We start from the raw sequence: 17,501 nt of genomic DNA, 5'->3' as shown, positions 1-17,501 counted from the left end.
CAGCAGAGACAGGCGGAGGACCTTTAAAAACAAAAACTACTCGGGGAGCTTGTCTAGGAGTCACTAGGCTTACAACAGCGCACGCAGGAATTATCTTCCCTGACTTTCCCGGACTCCTCTGCCTGCTTACACAGGAAACCAAAGGAGAGTAATGTCCCGGGTGATCTCACGCTGGCATGACGTCAAGAACCCTTGACGTCAGAAGGCGGTTGCCACGGGGACCATTCGCCACCGACGGCAAAGTCGTGAAACCCCATCACCACGCTCAGTCTCCGCGTCGGCCTCTACAGAGTCTAAGCTGCTAAAGAATCTTTAACCTTAAGGGGGCCTCAGGGAGAGAGGAGTGGTGCTGCTGCCGCCGAGAGCCCCACCTCCGCGGCTCCGGGTCCTGGGTACCGGGCTCCGGCCTGTGGCGGCGAGCGGCGGCCGCGGCGGCGGCGAAGGCGGTCGACCCGCCCGGGTCTCCTTTGCTCCGTGCAGGGCTGGGAGAGGGGAGCCGCCATATTGGAGCCGGAGCCGAAGGTGCTTTGCAGCCGCCGCGCGAGGCGGGTGGAGGTGGCGGCCCTGGCCTGGATCTGGAAGGAGTCAGCCGAGCCGGGGCCCGCAAGGCTGGGGAGTGAATGAGCCGCTCACGCTAGTCTCCTGCCCGCCCATTCCCTCCACTTTCCGCCGCCGGGACCGGGCCGGGAGGGGGCCGGAGTCGGCCGTAGCGGAGGCAGGATGTTCTCCAAGAAGCCGCACGGAGACGTGAAGAAGTCTACCCAGAAGGTGCTGGACACCAAGAAGGACGCGCTGACCCGCCTCAAGCACCTGCGCATTGTCATCGGTGAGGGACGAGGGGTGGTGGCGCCCGGAGGCCTGGGTTGTCCGGCCTTCCCTCTCCTGGGAGCCCCTGGGGACTGTCCCTCCGCCCTGGCTTGATGCGGGAGTAGAGGGCGAGGCGTCGCCTCTGCAGAGACGCGGGAGGGCGGATAATTTGGGGAAGGGAACCCTTGGCAGTTGGCAAACACTAGTCCCACTAACACGGGGTTTTCTCATTTTGAGTTAATAACCCGAACTCTTTTTTAAAAACTTATTACTCTAAAGACTTAGATTATTTTTAGACTTTAGGGAGACTTGGTGTTGCGGATAATGGTGTTTATAGGATATGTTTGTCAGATGACTACCGCCATCCCCACCCAAGTGAAATGAAAAAAAAAATCTCTCAGACAATATAAGCCTTAATCTTTCAAATTTCTTGGCTAAGGAGAGCAAAGAGGAAGCAGTTATACCTCTTTGGGAAATGGGTGGTTCCCAAAAAGCCTGTGGGAAAGAGACCCGCCCTTGTTAATGCACCTTGTTCATAATTACTATCATTTAGAGGTGCAACTATTATTAATTATAGAAAACAAGGTAGTTTATAGCTTCCTTTGCTTTTCGAGAATTATATAGAATTCTATTTTTAATTAAAATTTTCTTACCGTCTGTTGCCCTCTGTTTTGCTGGCCGACCAAACTGCTCTTGAGTTGTGGATATGGTGGTAAAGGAATTTTTTGGACGCTTGGTCATTTCTCCGGCTGGTAAGGGCTGTAATAATACTTAAGGAACAACTGGTCCAATACTTGGCTCTTTTTAGATGAAATTTGAGGTGAAGAGGAAAGTTAGTTTGCCTTTGTTGATGCAGAGAGTTAATGGCAGAACTGAGTTTAGAACCCAGATGCTTGAATCCTAGTTCAGAGTTTATCATCTCAGGCTTTCTTCCTAAAGAATGTTCGTTTCGAAAAATGACGTTTATTCAGTGACATAAGTCTTTTATTTGAGGTGCATGTTTTTCTACTATATGGTTTACTCATACCAACAGGATAACACCAATACCTAACATTTGTATGGTACTTTACCGTTTACAGAATGACTTCACATAAATTATAATTAATCCTCACAATAACTCTAGAGTTAGTTAAATTATTATCCTCCATTTTTTACAAATGAGAAAGCTGAAGTTCGGGAATGTTAAGTGGTCATCCAGCTACTAGGAGGCAGAGCCAGAACTGGAACCCAGATTTCATGTCTCCAGTTTGATTTTTACTCTTTCTACCTTGATGGCAGCAAATCTATATCACAAGTAAATTGTGTTTATTCCTGTGGAATAGTGAGAAAGCAGTTAAATCCAGTTTAGCAATGTAAAAAGATTTTTTCAAGAAAATATAAATCTTCTAAATATAGTTGAGATTGTCATCTTTTTATTTAAATTCTACTTGAGAGTTAAGCTGTTGAAGAAAAATTTGGCTAGGAGACTGAGACAGGGAAAGTTAATGTGTGGATGTAGGAGATTTATCACAGATAATGGCAGTTTGAAATTGAAGACTTAATGGAATTTGATACCTACTTGGGACAAACTGTAGGCTGGGTAATGGCAGAGCTATAAAGTTGAGTTCCAATAGAGTATTGACATTTCCTAAATTAACTGCCACAGTTCTTTAGTTATGGAATGGTTAAGAAATGGTTCATATATACTTCTTTGGCATAGAAGTTTTTTTTCCACCCTGGAGACGTGGTCTAAATTAAGAGGTCATACATGTCAGATATTTTGTAGTGCCTAGCTTTCTCAGTTTGAAAACAAAACAGTTTTTTTTACAAAAAAAAACCCTTTGCTTTTTAGAAATTTATTTTATTTATTTTTAAATGGAGCATATACTGTACATAAACATTTAAAATATCCTTAAGAACCTTCAAATGGAAGACTTTGTGCTTTCAGACTCTCTGCCCTGTGAGTGGAGGAGGTTCATACAGAGAGATTACTGCACTCATTTTAGAAAGTAATTCTCAACCAGGGACAGTTTTGCTCCCCTGGGGACAGTGAGAATGTCTGGAGACACTTTCAGTTGTCACAGTTGGAGAGGGGTGCTACTGGCATCTAGTGGGTAGCAGGTATGCTGCTAAACATCTTGAAACGCACAGGATAATCCCTCACAACAATATTCTAGCTTCAGATGTAAATGGTGCTGAGGTAAACCTTGTCAAAATGTAGAACAAAAACAGATGGACCTCCAAATCCTGCACTTGGTTCTAACATATTAATTAATTGAATAAAATATTCTGTATCTTTAAGTGGTTACAGTTACTTTGTTTGAAATATGATTAATGTGGTTCCTAAGAAAATGAGTGGGAGAGAGTAGAATGGCAAAGACTGAAAGGTGTCTTAGAGGTCTCCCATTTTGCAGATGGGAGAGCCACTTCAGATCCTTTTTGCAAGTTAAGTGCAGGTTTTACATAAAGTAAACACTGTGAGGAAACTAGTTTGCAGAATAATGGGGCATCGCCAGTTACCCAGGATTTTGATTTTTGTTTGGTCCCATCTAAACTGTATTTTTACCCTTTAAATCGAACTGCCATTCACTCAGGGTATTTATAGAATTCAGTGCATCCCAATATATGAGAACATAATTTAAACATCTGGTGTAAGCCTTTGTCCTGGCATGTGTTCCCACTAAAGGACAATTGCAGCTGAATTTATAGAACTTGGAGGATTTAGATTTAAATCTACTGTGTTTATTGATATTGCTGTGTGTTTGATTTTTAGGAACTGGGAGTTAGAATTATTAAAAAATAGAAATAAGGCCTTGTCTAGTTGCTAAAGTTTCATGTTGTCCTCTCCCCCTGCCCCCTTTGTTTTTCGTTTTTTTTTTTTTACAATTAATGGCCTTAAGAAAATTATAGTAAGTTAGCAGGTAACTTAGTATCTAACTAAGTGGCTAACATAATTCTTGGCATAAAGTGGATATTGACTAAATGTTATTGATAATTTTCTGGTATGGCAAGGTAACAGTTCAGTCTTCTCAACTTAAAAAAAAAGATAAGCGCTTATTTAGCTAATAAATATATTGATTATTGTTGGATCATTCTTTTTAGTAGCTTTATTGAGGTATAATTGACAGAAAATAAATCACACATATTTAAAGCATATAATTGAATGCTTTTTCAAAAATTGAAGTACAGGTGATGTACAATATTATATAAGTTACAGGTGTACAAAACAGTGATTCACAATTTTTAAAGATTATACTCCATTTATAGTTATAAAATGGCTATATTCTCCATGTTGTACAATATATGCTTTTAGCTTATTTTATGCATAGTAGTTTGTACCTCTTAATCCCCTACCCCTATATTGCGCCTCCCCCCTTCCCTCTCCCCACTGGTGACTACTAGTTCTCTATATCTGTGAGTCTGCTTTTTTTGTTATATTCACTGTTTTGCTGTATTTTTTAGATTCCACATATAAGTGATATCATACAGTATTTGTCTTTCTCTGACTTATTTCACTTAGCGTAATACCCTCCAAGTCCACCCAGGTTGCTACAAATGGCAAAATTTCATTCTTTTTTATGGCTAAGTAGCATTCCATTGTGTTTATACACCATATCTTCTTTATCCATTCATCCATTGATGGACACTTAGGTTGTTTCCATGTCTTGGCAATTATAAATAATGCTGCTATGAACAGTGGGGTAATTGAGTACATACATATACCTATACATATACATATTTTTGACATACATATACCTTGTGAAGCCATCATGACAATCAAGATAAGGAACATAGACAATCAAGAAAATAAATATATCTGTAACCTCCCAAAGTTTCCTTTTGCCCCTTTGTAATCCCTTCCTCTCATCCTTACTTGCCTGCCATCCTACCCCTTCCCTGGGCAACCACTGATCTGCTCTCCTCTACGTTAGTTTGTATTATATATATATATGGAATTAACAGTATTTACTCTTTTTTGATTGGTTTTTCTACTCAGCATACTTTGAAATTCCTCTGTATTTGTTTTGTGGTGGCATATCTATAGTACTTTGCTCTTATTGCTGAGTAATATTTCATTGTATGGATATGCTATAATTTGATTATCCCATTCACATGTTGATGGACATGTGGGTTTTCAGTTTTGGACTATTCCATATAAAACTGCTGTGAGATGTACCTGTTATATAGACATATGCTTTCTTTTCTCTTGGAATAAATACTTAGGAATGGCATGGATGGATCCTATGGCAGTTGTGTGTTTCTTTTTAGAAGCTGATATACTGTTTTTTGTTTTTTTACCATTTTACATCCTTACAAGCAGTATGTGAGAGTTCTAGTTCCTCCACAAATGCACCAACACCACTTGGTATGGTATTTCTTTTTCTTGTCAGCCACTATAATAAGTTATGTAGTGGATATAATTAGTGTTTCCCTGATATCTAATAACATTGACCTTCTTTTCATGTGCTTAATTTGCCATTGTATAACTTCTTTGCTGAAATCAAGTTCAAATCTTTCACCTATTTTTAAATTGAGTTGTTTGCTTTCTTATTTAGTTTTGAAAATTCTGTATATATTCTGGATACAAGTACTTTATCAGATACATGATTGGCAAAGATTTTTTTTTCCCCCAGTCTTTGGATGTCTTTCAATTCTCTTATTTTGTTAGAAGGAGTAGGAATTCTTAATTTTGATAAAGTCAATATGTCAAGTTTTTCTTTTATGGTTCATGCTTTTGGTGTTGTATCTGAAATCTTTGCCCAAAGTCAAGGTCACAAAAATTTTCTCCTATGTTTTCTTCTAGAGTTTTAAAATTTTAGGATCTATATTTAGGTCTGTGATCCATCCTGAGTTAACTCTGCAAATATGGTTTGAGGTATGGATTGAAGTTTATTTTTTTGCATATGGATATCCAAATTTTCCAGCACCATTTGTTGAAAACGACTGCCCTTTCTCCACTGAATTGCCTTTGTACTTTTTCCAAAACTCAGTTGTTTATATATGTGTGGATCTATTTTGGGACTCTGTTTTGTTCTGGTGATCTATTTGTTTGTGTTGATGCCTGTACCACAGTGGTTTTTTTTGTTGTTGTTACCATAACTTGATAATACATCTTGAAATTAGATGGTGTTGTCCCTCCAACTTTGTTCTTCTTTTTCAAAGGTTTGTGTTTTCTTGGAGTGGGGGGAGGGAGCTATGCCAGATCCTTTACCTTCCCATATGAGTTTTAAGATTAGCTTGTCAATTTCTTAAAAATAAATAAACAAACAAATTCTTGCTGGGGTTTTGATCCGGATTGTGATGAATTTGTAGGTCACTTTGGGAAAAATTGACAATATTGAATTCTCTGACTCATGAACAAGGTATGTTTCTTGATTTTATATAGGGCTTCTTTAATTTCTTTAGCAGCGTTTTATACTTTTTAATCTACAGGTCTTACACATCTTTTGTCACTTATCCCTAAATATTTTCTACTTTTGATACCGTTGTAAATGATATCTTCATAACCATTTTTTTAAAAAAAATTATTTTATTTATTTTTGTCTGCGTTGGGTTTTCATTGCTGCGCACGGGCTTTTCTCTAGTTGTGGTGAGTGGGGGCCACTCTTTGTTGCGGTACGTGGGCCTCTCATTGAGGTGGCCTCTCTTGTTGCCGAGCACGGGCTCTAGACACATGGGCTCAGTAGTTGTGGCTTGCGGGCTCTAGAACTCAGGCTCAGTAGTTGTGGCACATGGGCTTAATTGCTCTGCGGCATGTGGGATCTTCCCAGACCAGGGATCGAACCCGTGTCCCCTGCACTGGCAGGTGGACTCTTAACCACTGCACCACCGGGGAAGCCCCTTCATGACTATTTCTGATTGCTAGTAAAAGGAAATGCAGTTGATTTTCGTATATTGAGCTTGTATCATGAAACCTTGCTAAACTCACTTATTAGTTCTATTAGTATTTTATAGATTTCATGGGATTTTTTTTTTTTACATGCATGATCTCATTGTCTGTGAATAAAGATGGTCTTGCTTCTTTTTAACCTGCCTTTATATCTTTTTCTTGTCTTGAACTTATTGGAATCTCTAGCACAGTGTAGAATAGAAGTGGTGAGAGTGGACATCCTTGTCTTTTTCTTGATCTTAAGGGTAAAGTGATCAGTTTTTTACCATACAATATGATGTTAATTGTAGGTTTTTTATAGATGCCCTTTGTCATGTTGAGAAAGTTTTATTCTTTTTCTAGTTTGCTGAGAGTTTTCATCAAGAATAGATATTAAATATGTCAAATGCTTTTTCTGTTTCTATTGAGGTTAACAGGTTTTAAAATTTTTTTTCATTCTGTTAATGTGATAAATTATAGTCATGGATTTTCAAGTGTTAAATCAACTCTGCAGTCCTCTGCAAACCTAAGTTGATTGTGATATCTTGTCATTTTTATATATTGTTGGATTTGATACTCTAAAGTGTTTGTAATTTTGTAATTATGTTTGTGAGGGATATTGGTCTATACTTTTCTTGTAATGTTTTTGCTTTTTTATAACAGGTAATGTTAGCCTCATAGTATTAATTGAGAAGCATTCCTTTCTTTTCAGTTTTCTGGAATTGTTCATGTAAAATTGGTATCATTTTTTTTCCTTAAATGTTTGTTTGAATTCACCAATGAAGCCGTCTAGATATGGAGTTTTCTTTGAGGGAAGGTTTTTAACTATTTTAATAGAGGGCTGTTCAGGTTATCTGTTTCTTCTTGAAAGAACATTGGTAGTTTGTATCTTTCAAGGGATTTTCCTATTTCATATAAGTTGTCAAATTTATAGGTATAAAGTTGTTCATAATGCTCCGTTATTGTCCTTTGATATCTATAGAATCTGTGATGATGTCACCCCTCTTATTCCTAATTTGTCTTTCTTTCTTGATGACTCTGGCTGGAGGCTTATCTCTTTTATTGATCGTCTAGAAGGACCAGTTTGTGGCTTCATTGATTTTTCTCTGTTTTTCTGTTTTTATTTCATTGATTTCTGCTTTGGTCTTTATTATTCCCTTTTTCTGCTTAGTTTTAGTTTAATTTGCTCTTTTTCTAGGTTCTTAAAGTGTAAACTGAGGTTATTGATTTGAGACCTTTTTTCTTTCTAATGTAGGCATTTGGTGATATAAATTTTCCCCTAAACAGCATCCCACAAATTATGGTATTTTGTATTTTCATTTACAGCTAGGTCCAGAATGCATTCTAACTTCCCTTTTGATTTCTTCTTTGATCCATGGGTTATTTACAAGTGTGTTTTTTAGCTTCAAATATTGGTGGATTATCCTGATATCTTTCTGTTATTGATTTCTAATTTGATTTCATTATAGTCAGAAAACATATGTTTTATGACTTGAATTCTTTAAAATTTATCAAAATTTGACAGTCAGGAATATGTTTTAACTTGATGGATGTTCCATATTCACTTGAAAACAGTATATATTCTGCTGTTGGTGGGTTGAGTGTTTGAAAAATGTCAGTTAGGATAAGTTGTTTGATAGTATTGTTCAGGTCTCCTATATCCTTGCTGAATTTGTCTCCTTGTTTTTACAAATTATTGACGGGGGGGGGCTGAAATTTCTGACTGTAATTGGGGGTTTGTCTATTTCTTTTTGAGTTCTATCAGATTTTGCTTAATGTATTTTGAAGCTCTGTTATTAGGTGTCTAAACATTTAGGGTTATTATTTCCTCTTGATAAATTGAGTTCTTTAGCATTACAAAATGATATCTTTAACCTTGGTAATAGTCTTTGCTCTGGAATCTACTTTGATAGTAATATATAGACTTCTGCTTTCATTGACTAGTATATATTTTCCTGTCTTTTTAATCTATTTGTTTCTTTATATAAAGTGGATTTCTTGGTGGCAGTATATATTTGAGTCTTAATTTTTAATCTAATTTAAGACTCTCGGCCTTTGAATTGAGATGTTTGGATGACTTTTTTGTTCTTTGTCACTGTGCTGTTCATTACATCCCCAGAATTTATTTATCTTATAACTAAAAATTTATACCTTTTCACTCTCTTTGCCCATTTTCCCCACCCCTACCCCCTGCGTCAACCACCATTCTGTTCTCTGTTTCTATGAGCTTGCTGTCTTTAAATTTCACATATAAGTGAGATCATACAATATTTGTCTTTCTCTGTCTTATTTCACTTAGCATGATGCCCTCAAAGTCTACCTATGCTGTAGCAAATGACAGGATTTTCTTCTCTTTTTTTTGACTGAATAATATTCCTTTGTATGGACATACACATGTCCATACAAACGAATATATATCACATTTTCTTTATCCATTCATCTGTTGCCAGGCACTTAGGTTGTTTCCATGTCTTGACTGTTGTAAATAATGCTGCAGTGAACATGGGAGTGCAGATATCTCTTCGAAGTAGTGGTTTTGTTTCCTTTGGGTATATACCCAGAAGTGGAATTGCTGGATCATGTGGTAGTTCTATTGTTAATTTTTTTAAAAAAATAATTAATTAATTAATTAACTTATTTTTGGCTGTGTTGGGTCTTCGTTGCTGCACGTGGGCTTTCTCTAGTTGTGGCGAGTGGGGGCTACTCTTCGTTGTGGTGCATGGGCTTCTCATTGCGGTGGCTTCTCGTTGCAGAGCACAGGCTTAGGCATGTGGGCTTCAGTAGTTGTGGTGCACGGGCTCACTAGTTGTGGCTTGTGGGCTCTAGAGCGCAGGCTCAGTAGTTGTGTCATGTGGGCTTAGTTGCTCCACGGCATGTGGGATCTTCATGGACCATGGATTGAACCTGTGTCCCCTGCATTGGCAGGCAGATTCTTAACCACTGCGCCACAAGGGAAGTCCCCCGTTTTTTTTAAACAATTTTTTTTTTTTTTAATTTCTTGGCCATGCCACCTGACATGGGATCTTAGTTCCCCGACCAGGGATCGAACCCATGCCCCCTGCAGTGGAAGCGCGGAGTCTTAACCACTGGACCGCCAGGAAAGTCTCTCTATTGTTAACTTTTTGAGGAACCTTTATGCTATTTTTCATAGTGACTGCACAAATTTACATTTCCACACAACTGATTTTTGTATGTTGATTTTGTATTGTGTAATTGTACTGAATTCATTTATTAGTTCTGATAGTTTTCTAGTGGAGTCTTTAGGGTTTTCTATATTATAAGATCATGTCATCTGCAAATAGAAACAGGTATACTTCGTCCTTTCAGATTTGGGTGGCTTTTATTTTTTTTCTTGCCTCTTCTTGCCGAATTGCTCTGGCTAGGACTTCCAATACTGTGTTGAATAGGAGTGATGAAAGTGGGCATCTTGCTCTTTCAGCTTTTCACCACTGAATATGATGTTAGCTGTAGGCTTGTCATATATGACCTTTATTATGTGGCAGTACATTCCCTCTATACCCAGTTTGTTGACAGTATTTATTTTGAATGTGATGTTGAGTTTTTTTTAAATGCTTTTTCTGTATCTGTTGAGATGATCATATGACTTTTAACCTTCATTTTGTGAATCTGTGAATCACATTGGTTAATTTGTGATGTTTGAACCATTCTCGCATGCCTGGAATAAATCCCGCTTAATCATGGTTATGATCCTTTTAATATATTATTGCATTTGGTTTGCCAATGTTTTGTTGAGGATCTATGTTTTTCAGGTATATTGGCCTGTAATGTTCTTTTCTTTTTTTTTTCTTTCTTTGTAGTGATTTTGTCTGGTTATGTTATCAGGGTAATGCTAGCTTTGCAAAATGAGTTTGGAAGTATTCCCTCTGTTTCCATTATATGGAAAAGAGTTTGAGAAGGATTGGTATGAATTCTTTAAATGTTTGGCAGAATTCACCAGTGAAGCCATCTGGTTCTGGACATTTCTTTGTTAGGAGGTTTTGGATTCCTGATTTAGTCTTGTTACTTGTAATTGTTCTTTTCAGATTCAGACCAATAACTTGCCATTTAGATCTGGATGACATACATTTAAAGTTATTATTGATTTGTTTGAGTTTGATTTAAGTTTGTGTCTATTATCTTGCTGTTTTCTATTTGGCTTATCTTTTCTTAGTTTTCTTTTTTCCCTTTTTTTATGTTAGTTGAATAAATTTATGATTTTTAAAAAATTTCTTTGTCTTATTAGCTATAATCTTTTATTATTTTAGTTGTTGCTATATGATTTATAGTATGATTTATATATCTTCAACTTCCCAGAGTCTACTTACTATTAAGTGATATTCTACCACTTCTCATGTTGTGTAAGAACTTTACAGAGTGTGCTTTCATTTCTCTTCCCAGCCTTTATACTTTTTTGATCATACATTTACTTATATTGATACATGTTGTAAACCCTATAATTGTTTTGTCTAAGCAAGCAGTTATCTTTTAGATACTTTTAAATAATGAGGAAAAAGATATATATTTACCCATGTGGTACCATTTCCAGCGCTCTTCATTCCTTTGCAGAGATAGATATTTCCAGCCAGCCAGCATCATTTTGTTTTTGTTGGAAGGATTTCCTTTAACATTTCTTTTGTAATGATGGTCTGCTGGTGATGGATTCGCTATGCTTTTGTTTATGTTAAAAAGTCTTTATTTTTCCTTCTTTTTTGAAAGATGTTTTGCTATTATTAGAATTCTTGGTTGATGGCTTTTTTCCTTTGTCCTTTAAAGATTTTACTCCACTGTCTTTTTGCTTGCATTGTTTCTGATAAGAAGTCTGCTGTCATCTTTTTTTTTTTCCCCCCAAAGAGGAAAAAAGCAAATTGTTGTTGGTAGAAGGGCATGAAGGGAAGGGCTCTTCACCCTTCCCAACATCTTGCATGGATGGGAGGTTGGGGGCAACAGAAGAGGCAGTAGATGGGGGTGCAGGCCCCACTCTGTACAATATAGAAGAATCTGATATAGATACTTTGTATAAAAGCCACTTGTCCTCATTTGTGTCCTCTTGCTGGCTGGCCAGGCTCGGGGGCTCTGGGGGACAAAGAAGCTAGGTGGTGGGCCAGGACTCAGGGACACCCCATGGTCCCCATTCTCTGGCTGTCCCCTTGCGGGGTCACTTTGGATTCTTGGTGAGGGCGTAGCAGAGCTCCAGTGGTCGGGACACTTTCCAGAACTTCTCATTCACGTGCTCCAGGGTCAGCAAGCCATTCAGTGTCGTGAAAGCTCCACCCCGGGGGGCGATGTAGATGGTATACTGCTTTTCACTGACACCCTCCAGACTGGGCAAGGCAGGCTCCTCAGGGCCGTCACCTCCTGCGGCACCCCTACCCTCCCCACTTCCCCTATCAGGTCCTCCGGCGTCAGAGGCACCCCCTCCAGGCCCTCCTGGCTCCCCTGCCTCTTGCTGCTGCCTCTGTTCGAGGGCAGTGCGCAGGGCCAAGTAATTGGAGAGATGGTCCACTGTGGCATTCCCAGTTGTCTTCACACACCTAGTCTGGCAGTATTCTCCCTTCTCCACGAGCAGGGGGTGGGGCCGGAACACGAGCTCAATTTCTCCACCTGGCTCTGGGGGACTGGGAGCCCCGGGAGGGCTTGGGGGGGGCAGGGTTCCCCCTTCCAGGGTCCCTCCCCGGTCACCAGAGTCTTCAGAACCGGCACTTGCACCCACCCCACCAGTGCCACCTCCCCCTGTCCCTACACTGCTCCCCCGGCGCCCCCTCTACGGGGTTGCTTGGGAGCAGGGCCTGGGGCAGAGTCAGGGGCGGAGTCTGAGCTCACGTCCTCTCCATTCCCCTCTCCCTCCCCTGGCTCTCCTTCCCCCCCAACTCATCGTTGTGGTCTGATCTGACCCAGGCATCGGCCGTCTCACACGCTGGGCCCTGTGCATGGCCTGCATGCGCAGCCCCTCCTCAGTGCTGGAGCTCAGCACCTGCTGGTTGTGCAGGCGGCTGAGGTGGATGAGCACCCTGTCTTGGTGGGCCTCATATTCCTCCCGGCTGGGGTAGATCTTAGAGATCAGAGCATCGAAGTTGGGGTCTGGCTGCAGAGACTGCTTGGATACCAGCTTCTTTCGGCAGGTAGGGCACTCCTTGTTCCTGCTGCGCAGGGCCGTGACAGTGCTATCAGAGCAGAATCGGTGGAGGCACTTCTTGGTTGTCATCGTATTCTTCAGCGTGTCCAGGCAGATGGGGCACATGACCTCTGAATGCAGCGACCGAGGGGAAACTGCAGTCTCTGTGCCATCCATGATGGCTTCCTGGAGGTGTCGATGAGTGGAAAGGCGGTGGGTGGGTTTGGGGGAAAGGGGTTTTAGAAACAAGTGGTCCATGAAATTGGAGTCTTGAGAAATACAGTGAGATGTCACAATCTGGGTACCTCACATTGGCCATTTGAGGAAATTGGGAATTCTTAGAGTAGGAGCTTTGGAATAGGAGGATCTAAGGTTTGGTGATAGGCCTGGGGATGGGCGTGGCACAGATTTTCCATCTGTGGAACACTTACTTGGTCAACGGAATTTCTTACAGTGCAGTCCTGGTACCACCTATATAACAGTCCCCTAGGATGCATGTTAAAAATGCAGATTCTAGGGTCCCATCCCATTACTGTATCACAATGTTACAGGTAGGGGCCAGCGGGAATTCTATTTTTAATAAACTCCGAAGGTGAGTCTTACATGCACTGACCTATCATGCAGAACTGAGGAACGGGGAAGGTAATTTCAGCCTGTTTACTGTCTTTCAAATGAAGATAGTAATACTTGCTCTACCTCTCTGGCACACCTGAGGGGTCCGGTGGAGCTCATACAGACTTAGTTCCCACCTTTTGCTAGCATTCTGGGCATTCGCCAGCGTCGTCATGGTGACCGGGCACGGACCCCCCACGAGGGCTCCACCGCCGGGGAGGAGGAGAGGTAGGCAGCCTCCAGCCGTCTGCGCTCCCGCCGCCGCAGCGCCTCTCCCGGGGCCCGGGCTCCCCGGCCGAGTTCGCTCGGTCCGCAGCCGCTGCTCAGACAGCAGCTCCTGCCGCTGCTGCTGCCGCCGCCATGGCCCGGGCACTGGGGCCCTGGGCCCTGTCATCTTTATCTTACTCTGTATATATATATATTTTTTTTTCTTTTTTTCTGGCTGCTTTTAAGATTTTCTCTTCATCACTGGTTTTGAGCAATTTGATTATGAAGTGCCATGGTGCAGTTTTCTCAATATTTCTTGCCATGGGGTTCCTCAAGATTCTTAGATGTGTGGGTTTAGAGTTTTCATAAAGTTTGGAAAATTTTTGGCCATTTTCCGCCAGTTATTTCTCCCCTCAGTACTTTTACGTATTTATTCTTTTATTTATTTCATTTATTAGTATATTGAATATTAATATCAGGTTCATATATTAAGAAGTATTATTAGTATATTGGAGGGACTCATAGCTTTCTGAAAAGAACTGATATTCTTTTCATTTTTTAGTTTTTTTTTTTTTTTAAAAGGATTTTCTTATTTATTTATTTATTTATTTATTTATTTATTTATTTATTTATTTTTGGCTGTGTTGGGTCTTCGGTTCGTGCGAGGGCTTTCTCCAGTTGCGGCAAGCGGGGGCCACTCTTCATCGCGGTGCGGGGACCGCTCTTCATCGCGGTGCGCGGGCCTTTCTCTATCGCGGCCCCTCCCGTCGCGGGGCACAGGCTCCAGACGCGCAGGCTCAGCAATTGTGGCTCACGGGCCCAGCTGCTCCGTGGCATGTGGGATCTTCCCAGACCAGGGCTCGAACCCGTGTCCCCTGCATTAGCAGGCAGATTCTCAACCACTGCGCCACCAGGGAAGCCCCTCTTTTCATTTTTTTTATATTCTTCTGTGTTTTATCTTGAGTAGTTCCTTTTTCTACTCTTCAAATTTACTAGTCTCTTCTGCTACATGCAATCTGCCATTAATCACACTAGTTCATTTTTCATCTTAGATGTAGTTTTTATCTAGTTCATTTTGTGTGTGTGTGTGTGTGTATAAAATTATATTGTCTGTATATCTTCTTAGCTTCTTGAACATATGGAATACAAGTAAAATAACTTAATATCCTCTCTGCTCATTCTAACATCTCTATCTATTCTGGGTCAGTTTCCATCAGTTGATTATTCTTCTCATCTTGGGTTGTTTTCTTGCTTCTTTGTATGCTGAGTAATCTTTGGATGTCTCATATTTGAATTTTACCTTTTTAGCTTCTGGATATTTTTGTATTCCTATAAATTCTTGAGCTTTTTACTGGGATGCAGTTAAATTACTTGAAAACAGTTTGATCATTTCAGGTCTTGCTTTTAGGGTTTGTTGAGTGGATCCATCTAGGGATAATTATTACCTACTGTGAGGCAATACCTTCCTGAGTATTCTATTCAGTGCCCACAGGTATGAGGGATTTTTTGTAGCCTCGCTCTTGGGAACAGGCACTGTTCCCCAGCTTATGTGAGCATCTGGTACTGTTCTCCCATATTCTCTCGCATAGTACTTTTTCCTGTCTTGGGAAGTTTCCTTGCAAGTATTTATGATCATACTGAAAGAGAACCCTCTCCAGTCTTCGAGGATCTCACTGTGTACAGCTCTCTCCTCTTTGGTGCTCTGTCCTGTGGACTCTAATTACCTTGGTTTCCTTGCACTATCAGCTCATTTTCTCAACTCATGGATTCCACTGGCTCTGCCTGGATTCCCTTTCCTCTCACCATGGGCTGGAAACTCTTAAGACATTAAACTGGAGTAGCTGAAGGTATACCTCCTTTGTTTGCCATATGTCAGGAATGACTTTCCTTATCTGATGTTCATATCTGCTTGAAACAGACAAACAAAAGAACAAAAAACCCCCTGAAACATAAACAACAATTTTCAAGACGCTGGACATCAGATGCCAATAATAAGAGGTTCTCTTAAATGAATGAGACTGAAAATTGGCTCCATACAAAGCAACTTGGCCCCCATTTTTTTACTTTTTTACATTCAGAGAAGAAATTTATGATCAATTGATTATTGATTATATCTGTGAAAAATATCTAATTGTTCTCCAATCTGAATATATTAATGTTTTCAGAAAGAAAATCAGATTAAAATATCTTAGAAAAATAAAAAACAGTGTTCATTAGGTATAAAAAGTAATGTATAAAAGAAACAAGTACTGTTTATGTTCATTAAGTAAATAACTTGAAAGTGGTATAGATTAGCTTGGAACAGATATGCCTGGAAATCTGAAAATGTGTAGGAGTCATTGTGAACTGTAAACTGCCTATAAGAATAAACTAACTTGATATTTGAATATGTTCTTAGGATTTGATGTGCAAAGTTAGCAAGTTATCCTATATACATGTCATTAGACTCTTTACATTCTTTAATTTGTATAAACTCTTTATATTCTTTAATTTGACTCTTACTGATTTAAAAAATTAATTTGACTTCATTGAAATGTTTTATCCTTGTGTATTTATGAAGAAGTGATTTACTGAGCAGATTATTTACATAAACAATATTGCTGATTAATTTGCTTAGTAAAACAAGCTGTTTCAAAATATTGTAAGCCATTTTTGCATTAACATTTCTTTCATTAAGGATTTTATTGCATCCAAAGAATTTTACATGGCTTATAGGACTGAATAAAATGTGGAATAGAACAATTAGTGATAAAACAAGCAACCAAAGAGCCAGTACTTAAAGGTAACATTATCAGGTTCCAGAGATGAGCTGATTATAGCTATAAGGCATTGAATTTGGTTCTTAGATTTCCTGGCAGCCAAAGTGAAAAGAGAAACATGTTGGGTTACAAGTTTTCAGTGTCCTAGAAAATTCTGAAAGCATACTTTTTTCTTTCTTTCTTTCTTTTTTTTTTTAGTTAAAACATTGTTTTTTCTGGATTCTAAATTCAATCACAATTTGTATATATATGTATGTTCATATATTATTTAATGTGTCTTCTTTTAGAAGGATCATGCAGTAGAAATAGATTTTGGAGAAAATAGAAAAATAGGTGATTAGTATGTTTGTTAGATCTATTCTTTCTAAGATCAAATGTCTACACAATCTAAATTGTTTTCATTCTTTCTTTTTTTCCTATTTGTGTAAATGGCACCACCATCTTCGAGGTTACTAAGACATGAAACTTTCATCTTTGACAATGTGGTAGAAAAAGAAAAATAAATTTATCTTAGTCACATTATCTTCTTCAACCTCTTGTTACCCCTCTCTGGTATTTTACATTTCAGTAATGTTGAATGAGACATCACTTTCTGTGATGCCTGTACTTTTGCTAATGTTATTTACTGTACCGTCATTAATAACCCATTTCTTTTAACCTTCTTATTAAGAAAGAAAGAATAAGAGGGAGGAAGGAAGGAGGAAGAAAGAACGAAGCATCAACAACAAACTAATAATCCCACTTATTGGATTTCAAAACTGCAGTCTGGAGTGATAACTACTATAGAAAGGAAGTAGACTTTGTATAAACTCTAAATTGAAAACTTAATATGGTTTGGATGTGTGCATTAATCCATTTTTAGAAAATACCACTACCCATTAATTATGGACCAACCATGAGTTAGCTATACTTCACGTAAGAGCAGTATTACATGAATGTGAGTGGTAATAAGAATTCTATTCTAGGAAGCCCGCTGGTGCAATGAGAAAGTAGATCAGGTGCTACTAAGAAGGCACCTAATAGTATATTATGTAAGATGGCAATTGTATTAAAGAAAAAGCAGGGGAAGAAAATCATACTTATAACTGAAAGCCTTTACTCTTCCTTCACTCTCAGGGGAAAATCTGTAGAGCTTTGGTGAAGTCTTCTCTATCAT

General features: G+C 39.3%; 1 protein-coding gene and 1 pseudogene across 6 annotated transcripts in view; one reads left to right on the top strand and one right to left on the bottom strand.

Moving 5' to 3' along the window:
• Positions 1–227: 227 nt before the first annotated feature.
• RALGAPA1 (Ral GTPase activating protein catalytic subunit alpha 1) overlaps positions 228–17,501 on the top strand; it is a 218,781-nt gene continuing 201,507 nt past the window's right edge. For 3 of the 6 annotated variants that reach the window (XM_057542898.1, XM_007180713.2, XM_007180716.2), the window contains exon 1: positions 228–826. In XM_057542898.1, coding sequence (XP_057398881.1) covers positions 721–826 — 106 coding nt within the window. In that variant the 5' untranslated portion in view covers positions 228–720. The remainder of the gene's footprint in view (positions 827–17,501) is intronic. The other 3 variants (XM_007180722.2, XM_057542901.1, XM_057542900.1) reach the window with 1 other exon arrangement.
• Positions 11,811–13,554, bottom strand: LOC103003208 (E3 ubiquitin-protein ligase RING1-like; annotated as a pseudogene).

The sequence above is a fragment of the Balaenoptera acutorostrata genome, chromosome 3 (genome assembly GCF_949987535.1).
Source record: "Balaenoptera acutorostrata chromosome 3, mBalAcu1.1, whole genome shotgun sequence".
Taxonomy (NCBI): domain Eukaryota; kingdom Metazoa; phylum Chordata; class Mammalia; order Artiodactyla; family Balaenopteridae; genus Balaenoptera; species Balaenoptera acutorostrata.
The sequence above is the reverse complement of the archived record's forward strand: the minus strand, read 5'-3'. Positions and strand labels throughout refer to the sequence as shown.